The following is a 25,662-nucleotide window of genomic DNA, read 5'->3' on the forward strand; positions in this document are numbered from 1 at the left end:
TTCAGTAAAGCTGTTACCAGTATAGTGAAAGCTGGACCCAGCATAGACACTGTTTCTGGTAAAGAGAGAGTTTTGTACAAATGAAATATCCAGAGGGTATGCTCTAGGCAGGCGTGCTTACAGGACACATTGTTAACTGAAACAATTCTGTCCATCACTAGTTTCAGGCTACTAGTTTAATGTTTAGAAACGATCTCTGAGAAAAGAGCAGTCACACAGAAAGGGACTGCCTATTTCTGGCCACAAACATCAGAAATACAAATTAGTTTTATAGAAAAGGTTTAAAAAATATAAACAGCAAACATATTCCCTTTGAACAGAAAATGAAAAATACATTTACCAACTATAAATTGATAAGCTCTTCAGTATACTTAATTCTGTAATATACAGTATTTACAGTATAAACATGGCAAAATTTGCAAACATGGATTTACATTGTGCATAAGTGCTTTAAAACTATATACAAAAATACAATTTACAGACAAAATTCTGGTGACTCTTTCCAGTCTGTTAAAATGTTAGTGCACATAGAGCGTATTTAGCTTATAACTTTCCATTCAAGTGACAGCATCAAAGTGAAACACATGGTCCGGGTCCAGTCCAGTTAAGGCTAATCTGGTTATTCATCATAATGCAAAGACAGCAAAAACTTGTCCACATCCATTCCAGCGGGAAAGGAATCTAGCTTTCTCTTCTTTTCTTTCTATGTTGAGAAGGGGAAAAAAGGGAGAGAAGCATATTAAATGGTGTATGAGCAATAGTGACAAATTGAACTGAGTGTGCAGGGATTCAAACATGCAAGGAAAACAAAATCTTGCTTTTTCATTCTAGTTGTTCTGGGGTCTGTACAAGAATGTGACAATATTAGTCTCTCGGGTTTTGCAGTTTTCCATTCACATCCTCTGGGGCTTTTATGCTCTGAGATTTACTGTAGTTAACTAATGTATTTTTTATATTAAAACAAAAATGGGGTCGGGGGAACAATGCTTCTTAGAATTTTTAATGCGAGACATATCTAAATTTCAGATGTATAAGAACTCAGCTCTAGGGACCAAGAAATCTCAGAGATGCAGATGGTTCTATTTATCCCATTTTACTATTTTGTATCTATATAATTTCTTCTAAACCTCAAAGACCTTGGCTATTTAAGATTATATAATAACATTCTTCTAGAAATGATTATATGTGTGTTTGTTGTAATTGTTCATCCTCTCTCCCATGATGTTCCTTTCTCTCTCTCCTCAGCACCCTCAAGTGTTACTTTATGTCTCCAGTCTCCTCTACTTCAGTCTTACTCCTAACCACCACTGCTAACATATGACTCCCATTGGATTCTTCTTTTACAAGCTAGTACTAAAAGATTAGATAGGACAATGCCACTTCTTCCTGCATGGTACTCTCTTCTACATTTTCAATAATCTGTACATGCACAATGTTCACAACACCTGGAGGAGGATCATGATGCCACACCACAGTGGAAGTCAAATACTAGCTTTTCCAAGGATAATGGATCCTATCAGACCACACAAATGGTTTGACGTCACAGTGCGACTGCCTCAACTGGTAGAACGAACAAACAGAATTTCTAGATTAAATCCTATGCTTGTATCACCCCCTTCCTGCCTACTGTACTTAAGAACACCATGCCTCTTCTCAATTCTTTCCTTTCCATGGTAGACCATGACAATATTTCCTTCCTTCATAGATTTCTCAACATAAAACATTTAAAAGAATTTGATCTTGCTTCTTTACTTTATATCAAGGCGACAGAAAAAAAAAAACCTGGGCTTTAAGTGATGCTCACTATGCCGGTATAAAATGTTGTTACCAGACCCTCATGATTCATGTGTCAGGTATCTAGGAGTTCACCATAACATAAAAGCTTGACCTGAGTGGCTGAAGATAACAACAAAAACTTTAAAGTTATGGGTCTCAAAAAGCAGAAGCAGCTGCCAGAGAATCAAGTAGACTAACCTCTCCCCAAGAAATTGTTGCAAACAACATCATCCAGAACAAATGATTTAGGGAAAACCCGTTCTACCTCTTCCCCTTCCTCTAACACAAAAAAAGCATAGAGGTGGGGAGCATGCAAGCTCTTTGATATCGAACCAATCAAACTCAGCATAACATCAATGGCAAGAGACTTCAATTCAATGTTCGCTATCGCACCCTCTCGACGTCAAGCTTTGGGGACAACTTCCTCTGCTTTTTCTATGAATTTGGGACAAGAACACTTTACCTCCAAATACCTGCAAACTGAAGAGCAGACTTCTCCTTCAAATGCCTTCCTTGTTAGTAGAACCTACAATACAGTCACAAAATCCCATTTAAATGCATCAGCTCCTCAAGACTTCTTAAATATGCTAAAACAATTTTTGATACAGCAGACTAGCACCAGCCACCACCTCTACAAACACACCTGTGCAACAGCAACATAGTTCCTCTCCATCTCACTTAGCTGCAGAATTGATGCAAAGTAGGAAGCATTCGTGGTCAATTTCCACTACTTCATAGCTTCAAGCAGAGGCTCTCTCTTCTTGGGAGAGTATTCTGCCACATTCCACATTCTCCAGCTCATGATTTACCACTCCAGGGCTGTCATCAGATCCCTCCCCACCAGAATCACAGCATACTTCTCAACCAGAAGATATGTCTTATTCAAAATACGAAGATGGCACAGGAACTGAATATTACCGCCAGGGCCAAGCTAGATCCCAGAGCTGAAATCTTGACTGTACTTAAATATATTGACATACTAAAAGAAATCATTGCTCTACCAATACATGATGTACTGTTAAATCAACATAAAAACATATGGGCAACTCCTTTTATGGCGCGCCCAACTAAATGGAGTCTTTAAACCAAATATTGTGTGCAGTAAGTGTTGGGCCACGGAAAACTTCAGTTGCTGCATAAATTGATAATGATCAAGTCAGCCATGAGAACAGCAAAGAGCTCTAAAGAGTTCTTAAGTGCACCGCCACCGAAGGATATGCGTCTTATGGACACCTTAGAAAGACGCAATTATCCAAATGCAATGTTACAAGATTCAAGAACAGCAGTTTATCAATTTAATTATATGCAATACACTTCTCCCTCCGTATTCGTGGTTTCGTCAATCACGGTTTTGATTATTCGCAGTTTTCAGTATACTGGCTCCTCCCCCCCCAATTATGCCACTGAAATCGCTGATTCACAACTTTTACAAAGAAAATCGTTGATTCCAAATTTCAGAGAATATCACTGATTATCAACGATTATAGAGTACAGAGAAAATCGCTGATTCCAAGCACCGCACAGAGAAATCAGATTCCCAGCATGTATAGCTGATTCCCAGTAATGTAGAGAAAATCGTTGATTCCCAGCATGCATAGCTGATTCCCAGCACAGAGAAAATCGCTGATGTCAAGTTTCACAGAGAAAATCGCTAATCGCTATTTAGCAATTTCCCAAAAGAACATGCAGCGTTTACAATTGATGCAAAATGCAGCGGTCAAACTGATCTTTGGGCTGAGGAAGATTGACCACGTGACACCCTACTACCGGCAGCTGCATTGGCTGCCAATGGAGGCGCGCGTAAAGTTAAAAATTTGCCTGCTTCTACTTCAAAGCACTACACGGACTTGCCCCTAAATATATAACTGACCTTTTCGTCTTCTCAGCCAACAGACACAAGAGAAGCTCACATTCCAACTTCGTTTCCCCCCCCAGTGAGAGGTTGTAAACTGAAAAAACACCATGAACATCTTCTCTCGCACCAATTAGCATCATGGGGTAATGACCTAGAACAATTGCTTTCACCCACTACTTATGAGGAATTTAGGAAACGTCTGAAAACACACCTGTTCCTAAAGTATCTAGACAACTGATCCTCTCTTCTCTCTCCCCTCTATAGCGATTAACTTGTTCTATTGATCACTCTCTCCTCAAAAATGGATTTCCTGTCCTATTAACCCTCTTTCTTCCTCCCCTCTTAAAGTCAATCAATTTGTACCTTTGCTTAATCTTTGTAAACCGCATAGAACTTCACGGTATTGCGGTATATAAGCTGTTATTATTATTATTAATAATCCCCAGCATTTAAAGATAAAATCACTGATTCCAAGCACTGCACAGAGCAATCTCTGTTTCCCAGCACTGCACAGAGAAATCAGCTGATTCCCACCATGGCTACAAAGCGCAAGAATCCTGGTTCTACCGAAAGTTATTCGTGGTTTTTCGGTATTCGCGCTCTTGATATTCCCCTATCACCGTGAATATGAAGGGAGAAGTGTACATGTATACTCTTTTAGAACGCCTCAAATCTGGGACTGAGACTTTACCATCTCACTCAAAACCTTCCTCTGAGCAACTCATGTTGGATTTTGAAGATTGTTACAAAAATATGACACGCACATCACACAACATGTATGATACTGCAGTAAGAGAGGACACAGTTGCAATCTCCACAAGATGCATGGCCCGGCTGAAATCATCTGTACTATGTCAAGACATTCATGATAAAGTCACAGATGCTTCCTGCTTAGGAGATACTTTATTTGGTGAAAAAGTAAAACAAATCATTGATTCTATCAAAGACGACAGTATGACCTTAAGATACCCTTGAGGATAACAACATAGATCAGTCATGTTCCTCATATAAGAAATTACCTTATTTTACAGCTAAAAAATTTTTTATAACAACTCAGGCGGGATAGTACGTCTTAGGAAACCAAACGGAGAATATGTGGAAAAGGACTCAGAAAAGGCACAACTATTAAATGAATATTTCTGCTCAGTCTTCACCCGAGAAGCTCCGGGGCACGGCCCTCAGTACAGACAAGGGTTGACTCAGTTGACCCATTTAGTAATTTCAAGTTTACGCCCAGCAGTGTCTACGGTGAACTGTCAAGGCTCAAGGTTAACAAGGCTATGGGGCCTGACAACCTACACCCCAGGGTGCTCAGGGAGTTGAGTGATGTCTTGGCGGAACCACTGTCCGCGCTCTTCAACCTCTCCCTTAGTACAGGCAGCGTACCGTTGGACTGGAAGACAGCTAACGTCATTCCACTCCACAAGAAAGGCTCGAAGATAGAGGAAGCAAACTACAGACCAGTGAGTCTCCATCAATAGTGAGCAAACTAATGGAAACTCTAATCAAACGCCAATTGGATACGATCCTGAATGAGGAGAATCTACGGGATCCCCGTCAACATGGATTTACTAAGGGGAGATCCTGCCAATCCAACCTGATCAGCTTCTTTGACTGGGTGACGGGGAAGCTGGATGTTGGGGAGTCCCTGGACATCGTATACCTGGACTTTAGCAAAGCATTCGATAGCGTACCACACTGCAGGTTGCTAAGCAAGATGAGTTCTATAGGTTTGGGGGAGACATTGACGAAATGGATTGGGAACTGGCTTGGAGGTAGGCTTCAAAGGGTAATGGTGAACGGCACCCCCTCTGAAATGACGGAGGTGATCAGTGTAGTGCCCCAGGGCTCGGTCTTGGGCCCGATCCTATTCAATATCTTTATAAGAGACTTGGCAGAAGGGCTCCGAGGCAAAATAACTTTATTCACCGATGACGCCAAACTAAACAATGTAGTGGGCAAAAGCATAACGGACAAAAACTCAATGCTCGACAACATGATGCACGATCTACTCCTACTGGAGCACTGGTCTAGGACCTGGCAACTCAGCTTCAATGCCAAAAAATGCAAAGTTATGCACCTGGGTAGCCAAAATCCATGCAGGACTTATACCCTTAATGGCGAGATCCTAACAAGAACGGTAGCAGAGTGAGACTTAGGGGTGATCATCAGCGAGGACATGAAGGCTGCCATTCAAGTGGAGCAAGCTTCTTCCAAGGCAAGACAAATCATGGGTTGCATACGCAGAGGTTTCGTCAGCCGTAAGCCGGAGGTCATTATGCCATTGTATAGATCCATGGTGAGGCCCCACCTGGAATACTGTGTGCAATTCTGGAGGCCGCATTATCACAAGGATGTGATAAGACTGGAGTCGGTCCAGAGAATGGCCACATGGATGGTCTCGGGACTCAAGGATCTCCCGTACGAAGAACGGTTAGAAAAATTACAGCTATACTCGCTCGAGGAGCGCAGAGAGAGGGGAGACATGATCGAGACGTTCAAGTATCTCACGGGCCGCATCGAAGCAGAGGAAGATATCTTCTTTTTCAAGGGTCCCACGGCAACAAGAGGGCATCCGTGGAAAATCAGGGGCGGGGAAACTGCGAGGTGACACCAGGAAATTCTTTTTTACTGAAAGGGTGGTTGATCGCTGGAATAGTCTTCCACTTCAGGTGATCGAGGCCAGCAGCATGCCTGATTTTAAGGCAAAATGGGATCGACACGTGGGATCTATTCACATGGTAAAGGTAGGGGAGGGTCATTAGGGTGGGCAGACTGGATGGGCCGTGGCCCTTATCTGCCGTCTATTTCTATGTTTCAAGGCAGCTTATCATTATTATACGAACTATGCCTCTCAGAAATCATCGCGCCCTCATAGACTGCAAATCTGATCACGAGGATTTAGGAACATTGAGCAGCAGCGTCAAACAATAGGTCAGCAACAGAGGACTACTACTTTTTGACTCCCCTCCTTGTCCCCATATACCCCATAGGAGGCAGGTTACACAGCTTATGCAACGCTTGGACCTCCATCAAGGACTAATAAGAGTATGCTCTATAATAACGTGAGGTTACAAGATCAACTTCCAACGAACCCCTTATCAGCTGCCAAGAAAACGAGCAGTACTGAAAACTGAACAGCATCAACTCAGGGAAGAAGTATGCTGCTTGCTTCAGAAGAGAGCTATAGAACTGGTACCTCAAACTGGGAGGCATTCAGGATTTTATTTTAACTATTTCTTGATTCCCCCCAAAATGGGAGGTTACCATCCCATCCTAGATCTCTGCAAACTAAATCAGTATGTTCAAAGAGAGAAGCTCAGGATATTATTGATCCCATCCATTACTCTCCTACTTCAGAAATATGCTTAGCTATCAACCCTAGATCACCATTTATGTGGTCTGATAGGATCCTTAGTCCATGGAGAAACAGAAATTGTTTACCTCCAACAGTAGTTCTCCAAGGACAGAAGGGATCCTACATCCACACAAACCTACCCACCCTCTCGGCTGTTGCAGCTTTACACAGAACCGAGGAGTGTTATCTCTATGTAACTGTAAGTACAATAGGCAGGACAGTTATATAGAAATTTCTGGGCTTGTTACTACTGGTCGGAACCATCACGCTGTGACGTCAAACCATTTGGCTGTAGTATCCCTTCTGTCCATAGAGATCTACCTTTATAGGTAAGCAACTTATATTTCCCTTCCTTGTGTGCTACAGAGACATTGCAACAGTGCCATGACAGCACCTTGAGGCTGCTGGGCTCCTTCCTGTTTCTTTTTGGCAGGGGTCTCTAATTTTATTTAACTTCCTCTCCCTGGTGAGAAAGAAGAATCTCTTCCTATTCCAGGCAATGAGAACAATACATTTTCCACAGAAAGCTTTGGCAATCTGCAAACAACATAAAGTCACATTTCATAAAGCCTCCTCTCCCTTAAACTTAAGAGTCTTAGATACTGGATAGCCACTGTTAAAGAAGCTAGTTCCGTGCTATCTCCACACAAGTAGGCAGCAGTTCATTCTTAAGACACTTTCCTAAAGCATATATATAGATATAGATATAGATATATATTTTTGCATTCAGCTTCATTTAGAAATATTTAACTCTCCCCATTTCTTTATACACAGTGTTTGGCATTACATTCTTCAACCTGTGGTGAGCTACTGTCATGTTCAAACATTAAAATAATATACAATTTAAATCCACATGCAGAAGCTTATCAAAGCAATTCTAACCTGTTTGAAATAGAACAGAGAAGGAAAGAATATAAAGTAAGGTATATAAGTGTAGATGTGATAATGTTACAATAATGTTTCTCAGCTTCATGCACTCCCCCTAAGTCAAACAAATTTCAACAGAGTACCGTCATGCTTCGATTAGCAGAGATTTTTAAATGGACATTCCAAAAAGTGACAATTCTAATCACAAAATAGAAAATCAAATTACTTTTTCCACCTTTGTTGTTTGATCATTTAATTTTCTAACTGGTCCAAGTCCTGGTTTCTGCTTTCCTGTCTTTTCTTAATTATCTTTCTTTTTCCTTTCTCTTTCTGCTTTCTTCAATTTATTTTTCAGCTTCTCTGTCCAGATTTAATCCATTCTTACTATCCAGTCTTCAACTTCCCTCTTTTTACTTCACCCATTTACAGCTTTTCATCTCTCTACTCTTCTTCTATTTATTGTCTTTTCTCTCCCTTCTTATGTCTACCCTCAGCATCTTTTGTTTTCACTAGATGCTGCTACTTAAGATCAGCAGCTGCAAGCCAAAGCAGTTGCTGGCACAGTCTCCAGACACACACTGCAGGAAGTTGAAATCAAAGGGTGAATGTGAGGAGAGACCACAGCCCATAACTGTTTTATAGAAGCAGGAGTAGTAGTAGGGCTAAGTAGCCCCCTGTTGAATTCTTACATACCCCTTGCTGAGGTGCTTTACATGACAGACATGACAATTCCTTCAGAAATTCTTATCAGTCCCAGAAATGAAATTCTGTTCTCCATACATACAGTTGGGTTATTAATATCAAACACCTTGCATACATCACTAATCAAACCCTCCCAGGTATTCTGAGGGGAAAAAAGTGTCATTGGTGTCAGTGCAATGACAAGACAATCAGCCTTTTACTAAAGTACAGAACTTCTTTAGTCTTAACATAAGAGGTATCAGTTTTCAGGTCATCCATGAGAATGGACCTGAAAGAGATACCAAGGCAATTAAATAAAATACTCAAGTTCAAGAACAACATTGAAAGTTAATTAAAAGATGAAAAAAATTGTCAGTGTGACTAAGTAATCACTTTGTAGGCATTATAACTCTTAAAAGCTCCTGGAGGAAAGGAATTCAATGTTATTTCTGAATTTACTGTTCCTCTATAATAAATTTTTCCAGTGGAGGCTGGGTTAATGCCACAAAAATTGACCTAGTGCTATAAGCTCCCAGGTTGCCTAGGGAAAGGATAATTTGGTTTAGGACACAATCAAAAAGTCTGATCATAAATCTTTGTAAAATGCAAGGTTACAGGATTACTTTTCACTCCTTTAAACCAAGCTCAAAAATACACACAGATAATCCTCATTACAATTTTTCCACTGATGCCCTTTCATTGTCTACTGTGACAGAACAGAAATCATTGTATGGTGCAATAACTGTCAAGACCTCTCTCACTGGAAAAGAAATTCTTGACTGTCATGAAATCTTACTAAAATTACAAAATTGCTGTTTAGAAATATGCAATGCTAATGATTAGCATGTGGGATCCAGCAAACTGTTATCCAAAAGACTTTTAGTGCAAAAAAACAATATATAAGCTACCTTTTTAGTTTATTAATCTACCCTCTCTAAAAGCATTTCAGTCAGAATCAGTTTAAATGCACTGGAGGCTCTATCGATGAAAGGGTATTTGGCATGAAGGACTGCAGAACTACTGCACAAAACACATACTCCATATATGAAAGACAGTTGCAAGACTATTTTAAACCTACACGTTTTCATTTCTGTACTCACTTTCATTTTCTTCCTTTTCAGTGGTGGTGTGGAACTCTGTGCCTCTTTCTTGCTGGAGGAGCACTCATCTTTCTCATGTTCATTCAGTTCTTCCAGCTTTCTCTTCTTTGTAGTGCTTCTTGAAGACCTTGGCTGTTGAGTGTTGTCCTTTAGGGGTGTACTGCCACTGGTCTTTGCAATGGCCGCTCGTGAGAGAATCATCAGTGTGTGTGCAGCCATGCTAACGCTATTTTCACTGCCTGCTTCACTGGCAGGACTGCAGGCGGGCATTTCTGGAGTGGCTGGAGGGAGCAGGATTCGTGGTGTACCTCCTTCTTCCACAGTGCACCTACAGGTGGGGGTCCTTGTGCTATCCATGGCATCATCAGGATGTCTATCACCTGTTCCTGAACCTGGTGTTCGGGGAATGGGAAGATTATCATCTACCTGTTTGGCAGCAGGACTCTGCCATTGCAGTTTCTGTAACATGTCCCCAGCCTGTTTAGCCAATGGACTTGCTAAAGAGAGAGTGTGTGAAAACTTACTCGGCCCCCTTTTTGGTTCATGGTAATTTCTTCTAAGAATGTTTGGAAAACAAGTTTGACGTCTGTTGACTTCTGGTACAGAGGGGACAATTTTTTCAGCATAAGTTGACAAACTGTTGACTTCTTGGCTCTTCTGCTTTTCATTATCACCTCTCAGCTCATTTTCTTTATTGGCAGTGGTTTTATAAACTGCATCCGTTAAAAGACTTGTAGGTGTGCATCTCTTCTCAGGCATATCTCTCACAGTCACAGAGGTTGAAATTCTAGGGAAAACAGTTTCTGAACTGGATGAACTTTTTGCAACAGGAAGTTTCTCTAGTTCTGGTTTGCTGATGGCTGTGGCCTGTGAATTTTTACCACTTGGCGATGTAGAGATGGAGCTCTTCAAGCTATAATCTGGAATCTCTTTCCTTTCTTTGCTTTGTGAGGGAGTCTGAATATTAGATGCAAAACTACTCCCTCCCCCAGGCAATGAAGAACAATTATCAAAACAAAGTACTCTTCTGTGACTTCCACTCAGTTTAGAGCTGGATTTGGTGGTATCAGATGCTACCAGAGAAGAGTTTACTTCTGGCCTTTGCTCTACATCTGCAGTGACACTCTTCTCCGATTTCCCTGACCTTCAGAACAAGATAAAAAAATGTGAATGAATGATCAAAGCATAGTGGACTATGCCATAACAGACCTAGATATAATATTAGTTCTCTAACTAAGATCTCAATCTTATCTATTGGATCATAGCCAAATGGTCCTGCACATCAATAGATAAAAGAAAATACCACCATAAAGTACCCTACCCCAAAACCTCCAGATGATCCCTTTAAAATGCATTTGGTATAAAGTAAGGGATTATATCAAATACTAGTGTTTAAGTCCGTTACATTAACGGGTGCTAGAGTAGATGTTTGTCTGTCTTTTTTTTTTCTTTGTCTCTCTCTCTTTGGACGCTGTCTGTCATTCTTTCTGTCTGTGTCTTTCCCTGGCCCCCTGTCTGTCTGTCTTTCTTTCTGTCTCTGTCTCTCTGTCCCCCTGCCTGCCTGTATTTCTCTATTGCGCCATGCCTGCTTGTCTCTCTGTGGCCCCCTTCCTATGTCCTTAGTGCCCTCAGTGCCTCCTTCCTATGTCCTTAGTGCCCCCAGTGCTACCTTCCCATGTCCTTAGTGTCCCATCCTATGTCCTTAGTGCCCTCTTTGCCTCCTTCCTATGTCCTTAGTGCCCCCAGTGCCAGTGGAGGTAGATAGGGGATGGGTCTTGGTGTGGGCAGAATGGATGGGTCGTAGCCCTTTTCTGCCGTCATTTCTATGTTTCTTATGTCCTTAGTGCCCCCAGTGCCTCCTTCCTATGTCCTTAGTGTCCCATCCTATGTCCTTAGTGCCCTCAGTGCCTCCTTCCTATGTCCTTAGTGCCCTCATTGTCTCCTATGTCCTTAGTGCCCCAGTGCCTCTTTCCCATGTCCTTAGTGCCCTCAGTGCCTCCTATGTCCTTAGTGCCCCCAGTGCCTCCTTCCTATGTCCCCCTCACTGCCTTTCAGACTTTGTCCCACCCCACCTCCAAAGCCTGCCTGCCTGCCTCCCTCCCATCTCCCTGTGCAGTAGAATCCTTGAGCAGCATCTTTCCATCTGCCACTACCGCCGCCGTGCAGCCGATCCCACTGACCCTCCCATCCGACCCTCCCACCGCAACACGACCGACAAACCTCCTGGCTCCAGTGGCATCCGCAGCATTCTAAATACGCTGCTTCGGGGCCTTCTACTGCCCTGATTTCCTCTGCTGCTTCCCGATGACGTCATCAGGGACGCAGCAGAGGAAATCAGGGCAGTAGAAGGCCCCGAAGCAGCGTATTTAGAATGCTGCGGATGCCGCTGGAGCCAGGAGGTTTGTCGGTCGTCTCGTGGTGGGAGGGTCAACGGGGGTTCGGATGCGGCGCGGAGGGGTGCGCGCGGGGGCGACGACGACAAACAGTGGGCCTTACAGTGAGTCAGGGCAGGAGGAGGGGAGTGGCCAGAATGTTCCCTGCCACCGCGTTCTAAAACAGAATTCGGCCACGGATCAAAAAACATGGCGGCAAGGATCACAAAATCCTAAGTGCGCATGCGCACTTAGGGTTTTATTATATAGGATTCCTACAAAACACTAAGATTAATAATTTTTTTTTTTCAAAAAGTAGTTACTCACCTGTAGTAGAGGACAGCAGGTCACATATTACTTATCACACATTCATGAATGGCATCATCAAACAGAGCCATCACAAGGACACTACCAGCAATCTAATTTTTCTAGAAGCTTTTAGCAGCATCAGTTGTACATGTACACATAGCATCCCACCCACTTCCGCTATGTAGGGTCAGGTAGTAGAATAAAAAAGCTTTGAGAATATAATTCCTTGTGGAACCAGGAGAGAATGTGGTAATGTGTCCTGCTGCCATTGGAGAACATCTGTTACATGTAGCCCCGCCTTCTCCGGCCCAAGCGTTGTAGCTCTTCTTCAATAGTTGACCGGAGAAGGAGGAAGCACAGAAAAACACTGGCCACTCTTAAATTAATGAATTATTTAAGAGAACCTGGCTATAACTAGATGTGTATTGAAAAGCAGATCAGTTCGCCTAACAGGAAGTATAAAGTATCAGGGAAACCCAGAAAGAAAAAAAGTCACTGGCTAACCTCTGTGCATGAGGCCCAGGCTGGTTGCTCCAAGAATCCACTGTACTTGCTGATTTTCTGCCTGAAATAGATAGGAAAGACAAAACCGTGAATTATTTGCTCTAGCCCAAAATACAGAGATAAACACTTGAAAGGGCTATCACCCCAAATGCATATGCAAGAAAATCAAGCCACTTTTCTGCATACCCTGGGTAAACCTATTACAACAAAAGCAGAGCAGAACTATGGAATGGATATCACTTATAGTGACATATAACCTGGAAGTAAGGGGAAAATCCCCCTCAGAATCAGCTAAAACCACTACTGAAGGATTTATTACTGAATGTAGTATTACATTCCCCCTTCAAACAAACACTTAACCTGAGAAAAAAAAAAGCCGAACCAGATAAAAGATACCACAATGCATGCTATGCCAATACATTATAGGATCCTACAGCTACATGTATAAATGGAAAAGATTTTCAAAATAAAGGGTGGCATTCATGCTTCTCTATGAATGCAATACCCACGAACTATACAAAAAAATGTGAAGGATGGTTTATGAGCATATCAATCCACAAATTCAAAGACAACCATAAATCTCACTGAGTAACACCTCAGTAGGTGAATCTCTCTCTTGGAAAGATGACTTTCTTACCAATCTCACCATTAGGGTACTTAAAAATGTTTTGAGTAGATAGGACAAAGATGACAAACTGCTTTGAAAACCAGAAAAAGATTTAGAACAGACATGATTGGGTTAGTGGGTGTCACTGTACAGAAGGTAAGGAATTTTGGATTTAGTTCAGGCTTTTTTCAGTTATACCTCAAGGGTACTGTATATTTTGATACAATAGGTATTTTCCTAGCAACCTTTAAGAAAGAAAGAAGGTTGTCACTGGGGTTCACATAAAATACATCAGAATCCCTAAGTGTCAGCCAAACAAAGGTAGGAATAGGGCAGCAGGGGGAAGGGGAAATTTAAGTAGAGCAAGCTTTATGAGCTTTCTTTCCAGACCCTCTGAATGTGTGTTTAAGTTGGCTCTTTGTCTCTAGGAGAGAAGATGGAAGGGGAGTGGTAGTATGAAGATGCAATTCTCTAATTGCTATATTATAGTGAACTAATATTTATAGGTTGTTTTAAATATCCCCTTCCATTTAAATGTACTGGGACTTTTTTTATTGGGGGGGGGATAGTTTATCTGTCCATATTTAGAGTAGATTTGTCGTTTCACTGTTCTCCTCCCACCATACCCAACTCAAATTTGGTAAATTTCCAAAATATTATTTTGACCCAATACTTTTTTTTTTAATTCCTTGAAGGCATTTTTTTTTTATAACATGTCATATATGTGTAAAGGCAACCCAGGTACCTATTTGTAGCTTTTATAAAAGTATAGTGCTTAAGTGTGACTTTATAAAATATCAGCACAAATCCTAAAGATTAGGGGTTCTCAACCTAGTCATCTGGACACACCCAGCCAGTCAGTTTTTCAGGATACTCTCACTGAATATGCATGAGATAGATTTACATACAATGGAGACAGTGCTAGCAAGTTTATTTCACGCATATTCACTGTGGGTATCTTGAAAACCAGACTGGTTTGAGAATTGAGCAGACATAAATGTGTGTAAAATATACAGTAGAGTCTCAGTTAACCAGGACTCTCATACAACTGGCAAAAAAAAAATTGCTGGTGTAAAATAAAAAATGTCCTCTGAAGCAACAGTAGCAGTGTCCTGAGCCACAAATCCTCCCTCCCTTCTTCAAGCCCCAAAGCAGCTATGAACCCCTCTCCCTCCCATCCTGAAGCACCAGTGTGGCAGTGGTGCTAAGGGCTTATCATCAAACTAACTCCAAACTGGACAACCAAAAACTGTGGGCCCTAGAACCACTAATTGACTCGATTTCAGTCCACTGACTAGCTACCTGGTCTCCATATGGGCTATTAGAGCTTGCCTGAGGCTGCATCTTGCATCACTGGGTGGAGGATAGAGGGTTTCAGTTAAGGGGGACGGAGGGGAAGAGTACTACAAATTAGGGCACTGATGTGTTCGGCATAAGATTGCCTTCAGAAATGGATTGTATATGTTGACAGAATTGTTATCATAATTTTTCATGTTGTACCCTTTAATAAGGAAATGTTGGGAAAAGGTCAGTCAGCGGAGCCACCAGAACTTTCTTTCCAACGAAAAGAACAAAGGACTTTAGGCTGTTTATGACTATGACCTCTGAGCTCCCAAAGTAGGTCATTTCACGCTACATTTAGTGATGCCCTCTATGAAAGATTCATAACTGCTGTATCATCTTAATTCCATTTCATTTTACAATAATTTTTAAGTTTATTTACTTGTTCTGTAATTAAGAAGCTGGTTGATTTGGTACATTACATTGAAAACTGTTCATTCCATCTGTCTACACAGCAAGATAGGTTCATTTACTTTTCAAAAGGTAACAATTACCTGAAACTGTGTTCCTTGCTCCAATCAACTTTTGAGATTTTGGTGGGAGAGGAAGTTGATTGCCTACAGGGGCTGCTAGCGGCATATGAAGAACCTACAGGGGCAAGATATATGACAGCAGAGGACAATTTTAGTTGTAAATATTTTATTACACTTTCCCAATATAAAACAAAGCCAACAATCTGTACAATACCCTTTTCCTTACTCAATACCCTTATTTCCCCCCCTCACCCTGTCCTTGTCCCAAACCTCTCACCGAGAACCCTCTTTCCGTTAGTAACTCAAGGAACAGAAATCTCAATTCTTATAACTCCTAAAAGAGAACATTAAAACAGTACAGGCAAAGGTGAACCCCACCCCCACCCTCGATCATCCTCCCAAACACAAATCAGCAAAGGACAGCGTTAATAAAAATCCCTGCAAGCAAAGACTTTAATCTTGAATGACATAATGCTGGTTACCTGAGGAGACAACACATTCCCACTTTGTCCTACTAATGATACAGGGATCATTCCCATCATTCCTTGCAGCAAAGGCTGGACAGGAGATGCAATTATAATGGCTGACCCTACAAAATGCAAAGAATTTATCAAAACAAAAATATAGTCAGTTTCTTCAGAAATGTTAATTTACAACAATTAAAAGGCATCTACCAAAGCCACCAATTTACTGAGGCAGATTTTTCAAGATTGTGTGTTAAGATTTCCTAAATTCTGCTGCACATTTGCATCTACTTAACATATTAAAATAATAACTTTAAAAAGAACAAAACCCCAAAAAAGAGAAGTTGGTAGAGTTTAGTGGGCGGACAATTTCAGGTTATCAATATGGAAGAGAGGAAGTCCACAGTCTGTTATTGAGACAGACATGGGGGAAGCCACTTCTTGCCCTGGATCAGTAGCATGGAATGTTGCTAACTGTGGGGTTTTGCCAGGTACTAGTGACCTGAATTGGCCACCATGAGGATGGGCTACTGGGCTAGTTGGACCGTTAGTCTGACCTAGTAAGGTTAGTCTTATGTTTTTATGATATTTCAAGTATGTGGAAAAATATAGTAAATGATGGCAGATAAAGACTTGAACGGTCCATCCAGTCTGCTATACCCATTAAAAATACATGATTAGATTAACTTGTCTCTTCTTTGATATTTCTGGGTCATAGACTGTAAAGTCCACCTGGTATTGTCCTAGGTTCCAAATGCTGAAGTTGCAGTCCAAGCTCACTCCAGGAGTAGAAAAGAAAGAAACAGGGATGGGGTGAAGAAAAAATGATTGCTATGGAGGATGGAGAAATTCTGGGATCCTCAGCCCGCTCCCTAGTTCAGTTCCCTTCATCTCTCTTCCTACTATCACCCACTCTTCTCTTTCTTCACTCCTAGCTCTTATTATGGCCTCATTTCAAGTGACTATACACAGTCGTACCTAGCGTGTTCCAACTATTTCACACACCACTTGAATCCCAACCCCAATTCCTATTTTTTTATACCCTACCCTGTTAGGAGCAGGGATATGTAGATTTTATATGGTTATATATATATATATGGTTATATAATTTAATAAAACGGTAAGCCGCGCATGCGCACTTCCTATGCTTGCGTCTGTTTTCCGCGAGCTGTAGCACACATAGGAAGTGCGCATGCGTGGCTTACGGTCTGGCCTCACGCGAGGCAAGACAAGTGGCATGGGTGCCCTTCCCTGCTCTCCACCACTGCTAGCCGCTAGCACCCCCTGCCCTCTCCGTCGCCTCCCGGCTACAGCGGCGTAGGCAGCACTTTACATACGCTGCATCGCGCCCTTCTCTGCCGATTTCCTCTGCCGCGTCTCTGATGACATCATCGGAGACAGTCGTGGCAGAGGAAATCGCCAGTAGAAGGCCACGAAGCAGCGTGTTTAAAGTGCTGCCTACGCGGCTGGAGTCCCGAGCTTTGTCGGCGGTGGGAGGGTCAGGAGCAGGCCGGATCGACAAGGGCAGTAAAAGAAGGGGGAGGGGCCGAACGGAGCAGGGAAGATAAGGTAAGAAAAGGGAAAGGGGGAGTGGGGGAAAATGCTGCTACTGCTTCTACACATGAAAGGGGGGGGGATAGGAGGGAAATGCTGTTGCTGCTGCATAGGGAAGTGGGATGGAAATGCTGCTGCACAGGGAAATGGGGAAAAATGACAGACAGACAGCGGGAGGGAGGGAGACAGAAAGAAAGAAAGGCACAGGGCCAGGGAGAGGGACAGAAAGAAAGACAGAGAAAGGGGGACAGAGAGAGAGTCAGCGGGAGAGGGAAAGGAGGCTGCTTTGGGGGGAGGGGTGTGTTTGGGCCAAATAGCTTTGTTCTGGGGGGGAAGACAGAAGGGGTCATGAAGAGACAGGGAGAAGGATAGGGGGCTGCTTTGGGGGGAGGGGTGTGCTGGAGGGAGACAGAAGGGGCCATGAAGAGATAGGGAAAGGGGACAGACAGCTTTGCTCTGTGGGGGGAAGACAGAAGAGGGCCATGGAGAGATATTTGGGGGGGAGGTGGGTGCTGGGGGCAGACAGCTTTGCTCGCAGCCAAGGAGAGAGAGATAAAGAAACACAGACAGACAGACACATCTATTCTAGCACCCAGTAATGTAACGGGCTTAAAGACTAGTATATATATATATATATATATATATATATATATATATATATATATATATATATATATATATATATATATATATATATATATATCTTGCTATATAGATATATCTATCTATCTATCTATCTATATCTATATCTTGCTATATATATATATATATATATAGCTTGCTAGAATGTGCTAGGACTAACTTGCTGAAGGTGTTGATGATTTATTGGGCAGGAAATTAAGGCAATTGGAAGTAATGAATTGGTATCCTAGATATGCTTGCTTCATTAACAAATCAAAAAGATAGGATGCATCAGTGTTCTCAAGAGCTTGAATAAAAGAATAAAGGAGAAATTAGGTTCTTACCTGCTAATTTACTTTCTTTTAGCTTCTCCAGACCAGTAGAGGTTAACTTTACGAATGGGTATATATCTAATCATGACCAGCAGGTGGAGACTGAAAACAAAACTTTGGGACAGTATATCCTAGCCCCTCCTCTCTATTTCCCTCAGTCTGCCGAATAGCCAAGCAGAACCAAGAACTGGAAAAACAACAGAGAGAAAAAACAATACTCCAAAAGGAGTAACAAATAACATACCCAAAATGCTGTTGGAAAATGCAGAGGAGAAATTCCCGAAGGAAGAATGTCCCCACAGCTCGCCAGCTAAGCCAGCCGAGCCACAGCCGCTGTTCTTCAATTCTCCCCGGCCCTAGAAAAATACTAGAACCCGCAGCAAAAACCAAAAACTGCCCGCGCAACAGCCCCAACAACAACAACAACAGACAGGGTGGGGACCTCTACTGGTCTGGAGAAGCTAAAAGAAAGTAAATTAGCAGGTAAGAACCTAATTTCTCCTTCTTTAGCACTCTCCAGACCAGTAGAGGTTAACTTTACGAATGGGACGTACCAAAGCAGTCCCTCTCACGGGCGGGACCCCCGAAGGGCCGATACCAGTACACGCTCACCGAACACCGCGTCCCGACGCGCCTGCACATCAACCCGATAATGACGAACAAAGGAATGCAAGGAGGACCAAACCGCAGCATTACAAATATCCACTGGAGGCACGAGCGACGACTCAGCCCAAGAAGCCGCCTGACCCCGAGTGGAATGAGCCTAGAGAAACTCCGGAACAGGCTGCTGTTTCAGAAGATAAGCGGAAGCAATCGTCTCCTTGATCCAGCGCGCAATAGTAGCCTTAGAAGCGCCCGCTCCCCGACGAGGACCCGCCAGGAGGACAAAGAGATGATCGGACTTCCGGAATTCCTGGGTCCGCTGCACATAAGAGCGAAGGACCCGACCGACATCCAACTTGCGCAGCTGCCGTTGCTCAGAAGAGCCCTCCCGACCACCCAAGACCGGGAGAACCACCGATTGATTGACATGAAAAGGAGAAACAACCTTCGGCAGAAAGGAAGGAACAGGCCGCAAGACGACCCGCTCCCTAGAAAACTCCAAGAAGGGAGCCCTACAAGAGAAAGCCTGCAGCTCAGAAACACGCCTAGCAGAAGTAATGGCCACCAAAAAGACCGCCTTCAAAGTAAGGTCCTTCAAAGAACAGTCGTCCAAGGGCTCGAAAGGCGGACGCACCAAAACAGAGAGAACCAGATTAAGATCCCAAGAGGGAACCGAGGGCCGTAGGGGAGGCCTAAGCAACTTGGCCGCCCGCAAAAACCGAATCACATCAGGAAGAGCCGATAAACGCTGACCTGACACCAACCCTCGAAAGGCCGACAGGGCCGCAATATGAACCCGGAGAGAAGACCAAGCCAGGCCTCTATCCAGGCCATCCTGCAAGAACTCCAGAATGTTAGGCAGAGAAGCGCGAAAAGAGGTCACTCCCCGCGCCCGACACCATTCCTCAAAGAGACGCCAAACCCGCACATAAGCCCGAGAGGTAGAAAGCCTCCGGGACCCCAACAGTGTAGAGATCACCTTGTCTGAATATCCCTTCTTGCTAAGGCGACCCCTTTCAAGAGCCACGCCGTAAGACAGAAGGGAGACGGGTCGAACATGGGAATGGGACCCTGCATCAGAAGGTCGTCCGAGAGAGGCAGAGGAAGAGGATCCGCTACCAGGTGCCTCACCAGATCCGCATACCACGGACGGCGAGGCCAATCCGGCGCCACCAGCACCACCAAACCCGGATGGTGAACAATGCGAAGAAGCACTCTGCCCACCAGCGGCCAAGGAGGGAACACATACAACAGCCCCTCCGTTGGCCACTGCTGGACCAGAGCATCCAGACCCTCGGCCAGACCGTCCCTGCGACGACTGAAGAAGCGGGGCACTTTGGCGTTGCCACCCGTGGCCATCAGGTCCATCAGGGGCTGCCCCCAAGCCTGCACTATCAACTGAAACGCCTCGGCGCCGAGACACCACTCTCCTGGATCTAGAAAGTGACGACTGAGGAAGTCTGCCTGAACATTTTCTACTCCGGCTATATGAGAGGCCGAGAGGTCCAGCAGATGGGATTCCGCCCAAACCATGAGCAGAGCCGCCTCCTGCGCCACCTGAGTGCTCTTGGTGCCCCCCTGACGATTGACCTAAGCCACCGCCGTGGCATTGTCCGACAGCACTCTGACCGACTTGCCCAGCAACAGGGAGTGGAAAACCAACAGCGCCAGACGGACCGCTCTGGTCTCCAACACGTTGATCGACCAGGCGGCCTCCTCCGCGGACCAGGTGCCCTGAGCTGAGTGACCCAAACACTGAGCCCCCCAACCCAGGAGACTCGCATCCGTCAGGAGCACCGTCCACTGCGGGAGATCCAGACCCACCCCCTGAACTAGGTGAGGGGTCTGGAGCCACCAACGCAGACTGCAGCGCGCCAAGCCTCGCAGGGGGACCGGAACATCCATCCCGTGCCTCTGGGGAGACCACCTCCGGAGCAGAGCATACTGGAGAGGACGCATGTGGGCCCGCGCCCACCTCACCACGTCCAGGGACGCCGCCCTCGACCCCAAGACCTGGAGGAAATCTCGCGCCCGAGGACACCGGGACGCCAAAAGCAGGCGAATCTGAGATTGCAATTTGCTCACCCGGCCCTCTGGGAGGAAGACCCTCCCCAAGGAGGTGTCGAACAGCACCCCTAGGTACTCCAGACGCTGAGCCGGGACCAACCGACTCTTGGAAAGGTTGACCACCCAGCCCAGCGACCGGAGAAACTCCACCACCCGAGCAGTAACCCGGGAGCTTTCCTGCAACGACTTTGCCCGAATTAACCAGTCGTCCAGGTAGGGGTGTACCAGGATGCCCTCCGACCGCAAGGCTGCCGCGACGACCACCATCACCTTGGTGAACGTCCGAGGAGCCGTGGCCAGCCCAAAGGGAAGCGCACAGAACTGAAAGTGCCGACCCAAGATCGCAAAGCGCAGGAAACGCTGATGAGAGGCCCGAATGGGAACATGCAAGTAGGCCTCCGTCAGATCGAGAGAAGTGAGAAACTCCCCCGGCTGAACCGCCAGAATGACCGACCGCAGAGTTTCCATACGGAAAGAGGGAATCTTGAGAGCCCTGTTGACCCCTTTCAAATCGAGGATGGGCCGAAAGGTCCCCTCCTTCTTGGGCACCACAAAGTAAATGGAGTACCTGCCCGTGCCCCACTCCGGAGGGGGCACCGGAACAACTGCCCTGAGATCTAGCAAGCGCTGAAGGGTCTGGCGAAAAGCCTGCGTCTTCCCCGGAGTCTGACATGGAGAAGCGAGGAAAAAAATCCGGCAGAGAGCGGGCGAACTCCAGGGCATAACCGTCCCGCACCACCTCCAGGACCCACTGATCGGACGTGATCTCGGCCCATTTAGGGAAAAATTCGCGCAGCCGGGCCCCCACCGGAACCAAAGGGGGCGCCTGCAAGGCGTCATTGTGCAGGACGGGAAGCGGGGGAACCGGCGGAGGGATTCCCTGCCCCCCGACGGGCCCCCCGAAAGGGCTGCATGCGCTGGAAGAACCGACCCCGGGAAAATCCCGGAGACTGGAAAGAAGCAGCCCCACGCCCAGGGCGATACTTGCGAAAATCCCGCAAACGCCCCCGGGCCGCACCCCCCCGAGACGCCGGACGGGCACGGTCCTCCGGCAGACGGGGAACTTTCGAGTCCGACAAAGTCTGAATCAACTTATCCAAGTCCTCTCCAAACAAAAACGACCCCCGAAAGGGAAATTTAGTAAGCTTAGCTTTGGACGCAGCATCCGCCGCCCAAGCGCGCAGCCACAACACACGCCTTGCGGCCACGCCAAAAGCCATAGACTTAGCCGAGATCCGCACCAAGTCATATAGAGCATCTGAGAGGAATGAGGCCGCCATCTCAATCTTCGCTACCTCCTGATCCACCAGAGACCAGTCGTCAGACTCTCGATCCAAGACCCGCTCCGCCCACCGAAACACGGCGCGAGCGACCAGTCCCCCACAAATAGCCGCCTGGACCCCAAAGGCAGAGACCTGAAAATTTTGCTTAAGGATGCTCTCCAATTTGCGCTCCTCAGAGTCCTGCAAGGCAGAACCGCCCTCAACAGGCACGGTATGCCGCTTGGAAATTGCCGAGACCACCGCATCCACGACTGGCGAAGCTAACGTAGCCCGATCCCCTTCCGGAATGGGATACAGGCGAGCCATGCTGCGCGCCAGCCGAAACGGCGTCTCCGGCGTTTTCCACTGCTCCAGAATAATATCCCGAATATCCTGATGCATAGGAAAAGAGGGGGAAACGGAACGGATCCCCCGTAACAGGGGGTCCCCCACACGCGGAGTCTCCGGCGGCACGTCCTCAAAACGCAAAACCGAAGAAACCTGCTGAATAAGGTCAGGCAGCTCATCTTTCTGAAAAAAGGCGCACCACGGACGCCTCGTCACTGGAGAACGGGAAATCCGACAACCCGCCGCCAGCTTCCGTCCCCTCCAGAGAGTCCTGGAACTCCTCAGAAGGGTCCAGGTCCTCCTCCAGACCGACCCGTTCCTCCGACCACAAATTCTCGTCCCACGACACCCGCGGACGCTTGGACAAGGGAGGCGGCGGAGGGGACGTCACGCCAGACGAAAGAGGCAAAGCCGCAGGGAGCGCGGAGGAAAACCCACCCCCCGAAACCCCCTGGGCGCAACCGGGACCCCCAGCCGCCTGAAAATAGGCTCTGCATAAAGAAAAGAAAAATTCAGGAGAAAAACCCCCCGAGGGTCCCAAGGGACTCCCTGCCACAGCAGGGGACCCAGCAGAACCTTGCCCCTGCATAGTCAAAACAGGGGGAAGGTCACCTGAGGTGGAAGACAAAATGGAGGGGCCAGACAGAGAAGATGGCGGTTTTCCCGCCAAAAAAGCTCCCTCCATAGCCTGAAGCGGCTGAGAAACCTGAATAGTCTCAGCCGCTAAAGCAGGCAAGCCGGCATCAGCTGTCAAAAAATCAGCTGAGAGGGAATCCTTCGGGGAATCCCTCCGTGGGCGGTTGTGGAAGACCGGGCTTCCCCACTGCTCCAAGCCGACTCGCGAGGCACCATCGGCGGGGAGCTCTGGGCGCCTGCAGCCGCTGCCGACGGAGCTCCACCACCTCACCGACCTAAACCGCCGAGTTCAGGCCGGCCGCGAGTGCCTCGCGGCTGGACTAAAATTGTGGCCTACTCCCCCGGAGAAGGGCACAATTGCTCCATACGCGACCTAGCTATAAAAAAGTGCTGGTTACATGAAAAAATACAGTAAAATACAGTTTTCTTAAAGGGAAACAACCCTTCAGACCAGCACTACCTCAGGATTTTTTTTTTTTTTTTTTTACAGAACAGACTCCACAGGCTCTCGAAGCAATATGCCTTGCTTGACTTAGGGGGCAAGGCTTACTGCTGAGGCTCCTCTAAAAAAATGTGGGGAGGTGGAGGAAGTGGGGGGAGGGACCCCGCTCGTGACCCGCCGGGTTTGACACCCCCGAGGTCGGACGAACCCCCAAACAGGGCCCGACCAAGCTCCGTCCGGCTAAAAACAGGGACAATAAACCCCCTAAACAAATTCCAACAGCCCTACCAAGGGAGATGGGTACAGATCACTCAACACCTGCTGGAGACTGAAAGAAGACTGAGGGAAATAGAGAGGAGGGGCTAGGATATACTGTCCCAAAGTTTTGTTTTCAGTCTCCACCTGCTGGTCATGATTAGATATATACCCATTCGTAAAGTTAACCTCTACTGGTCTGGAGAGTGCTAAAGAAATGTATTTTACTTTTCTTTAACACTACATCATAACATGAAAAAGGTGAATTATGGATAGCATTGGCAGTTGAACTATGGGTCAGCAGGCAGCTGATAAGTGGACTGAAGGGAGGAGGTGAGGGTCTGAAGAACTAAGATAGGGGAAGTTGAGCAGTTGGACAGACGGGCCTTTGAAAAGGAGGGCTTCTGGACTCAAGTCTTGTACCTCTATGCAATTAAGCTGTAAGATTAAATAAATGTAGAAAGAGAGAGAGAGAAAATTTTTTTTTTTCTCCAATTTTAGCAAAATGTAGTCTGTGTACCTATGTCAAGGACAAGGTATGTGAAAGAATTATTGTTTTATAAAGGCTGTTTTGTGAAAAGAGGCCATGTATACAGAGTCCAGAAAAGCAATAAGAAACAGATATCTCCTCTGAAATGCTATACTTAATTGCTGAAAAGCAGCTGGTTGAACACTTATTTCCCAAATGTTCATTAATTTACCCTGAACACTGTGTAGTCAAGAGAACAAAACAGAAAGCTACTCGATGATATTTTTCTCACTGCTGCCTTGAAATCAAGAGACACATGCTGGTAGTGGAGGAGTATCCTAATGCAGAGGGCTGATAAGCAGAGAACTGGGCTCAATTCCCACTGCAGCTCCTTGTGACCCTGGGCAAGTCACTTAACCCTCCACTGCCCCAGGTACAAAAATAGATTGTGAGCCCACTAGGGATAGAGAAAATATATGTATGTAATATCTGATCCCTTTTGTTGTACCAAAGAAAGGTGATATATCAAGAATGTAAACACACCCAACCAACCATGGGATCTTGTCAAGTACCTGTGACCTGCATTAATCACTCCTGTCCCAGTATGGCAACACTTTATGTTCTTATGTAACATATGCAAGGTTGAGGCTGAATAGAAATCAGTAATGTAATGTAATATAATATTATCTGGTAAGCTTCACATTGACATCTAACCGGTTAAGATTTTCAGGATTGCTACAATGAATATGCTTAAGAGATATCTCTCATGCATCTTTTTTGTAGGAAGGATTCCCCTATCAAAAGCTTGACAATACTCCCAGCCTTCTCCATGGAGAAACTGTACGATGGCCTCCTAGCTACACAAGCACCAACTCTCCAATTTACTGATAACAACTTCAGACTACAAAATATTCAGAACAGAAATAAAAACCATACTATTAAAAAAAAACAAAACCCAAAAAACATACTACCCAACAATCCCCTGAAATCAACCCAACACCAAAAGAACCATCTCTACTCTCCAATACAATCTAATGCCACAAGAACCATCTCAACTTTCTGTATCAACTTTCTCTACTCTCTAATTCCTCTGGAAATAGCCAGATTTCTCCTTGTGTAATCCGCCTTAAACCGCAAGGTAACAGCGGAATAGAAATCACTAAATGTAATGTAATGTAAAGATAAACCCCACACTCTACCTACAGTCTAATTTTCTCAATTTGATTATTTTTATAGTATTATTGGGTATGTGCAGAACTAGAGAATGACAAGGGGGCAAATTTGTTCCCATCCCCGCAGGAACTCAATTTCCCTGTCCTGTCCTTGTGAGTTTTATCCCTGCCCCTGCCCCATCCCTGTAAGCTCT

At 45.3% G+C, this 25,662-nt stretch overlaps 1 protein-coding gene across 3 annotated transcripts in view; it reads right to left on the reverse strand.

Moving 5' to 3' along the window:
- Nucleotides 1–306: 306 nt before the first annotated feature.
- LOC117362065 (protein NPAT) overlaps nucleotides 307–25,662 on the reverse strand; it is an 82,198-nt gene continuing 56,842 nt past the window's right edge. For 2 of the 3 annotated variants that reach the window (XM_033947810.1, XM_033947808.1), the window contains exons 14-19: nucleotides 15,726–15,832; nucleotides 15,265–15,358; nucleotides 12,823–12,883; nucleotides 9,638–10,781; nucleotides 2,240–2,302; nucleotides 307–703 (exon numbers count right to left, since the gene is read on the reverse strand). In XM_033947810.1, the coding sequence (XP_033803701.1) occupies nucleotides 620–703; nucleotides 2,240–2,302; nucleotides 9,638–10,781; nucleotides 12,823–12,883; nucleotides 15,265–15,358; nucleotides 15,726–15,832 (1,553 nt within the window). In that variant the 3' untranslated portion in view covers nucleotides 307–619. The remainder of the gene's footprint in view (nucleotides 704–2,239; nucleotides 2,303–9,637; nucleotides 10,782–12,822; nucleotides 12,884–15,264; nucleotides 15,359–15,725; nucleotides 15,833–25,662) is intronic. The other variant, XM_033947811.1, reaches the window with a different exon arrangement.

The sequence above is a fragment of the Geotrypetes seraphini genome, chromosome 6 (assembly GCF_902459505.1).
Source record: "Geotrypetes seraphini chromosome 6, aGeoSer1.1, whole genome shotgun sequence".
Taxonomy (NCBI): domain Eukaryota; kingdom Metazoa; phylum Chordata; class Amphibia; order Gymnophiona; family Dermophiidae; genus Geotrypetes; species Geotrypetes seraphini.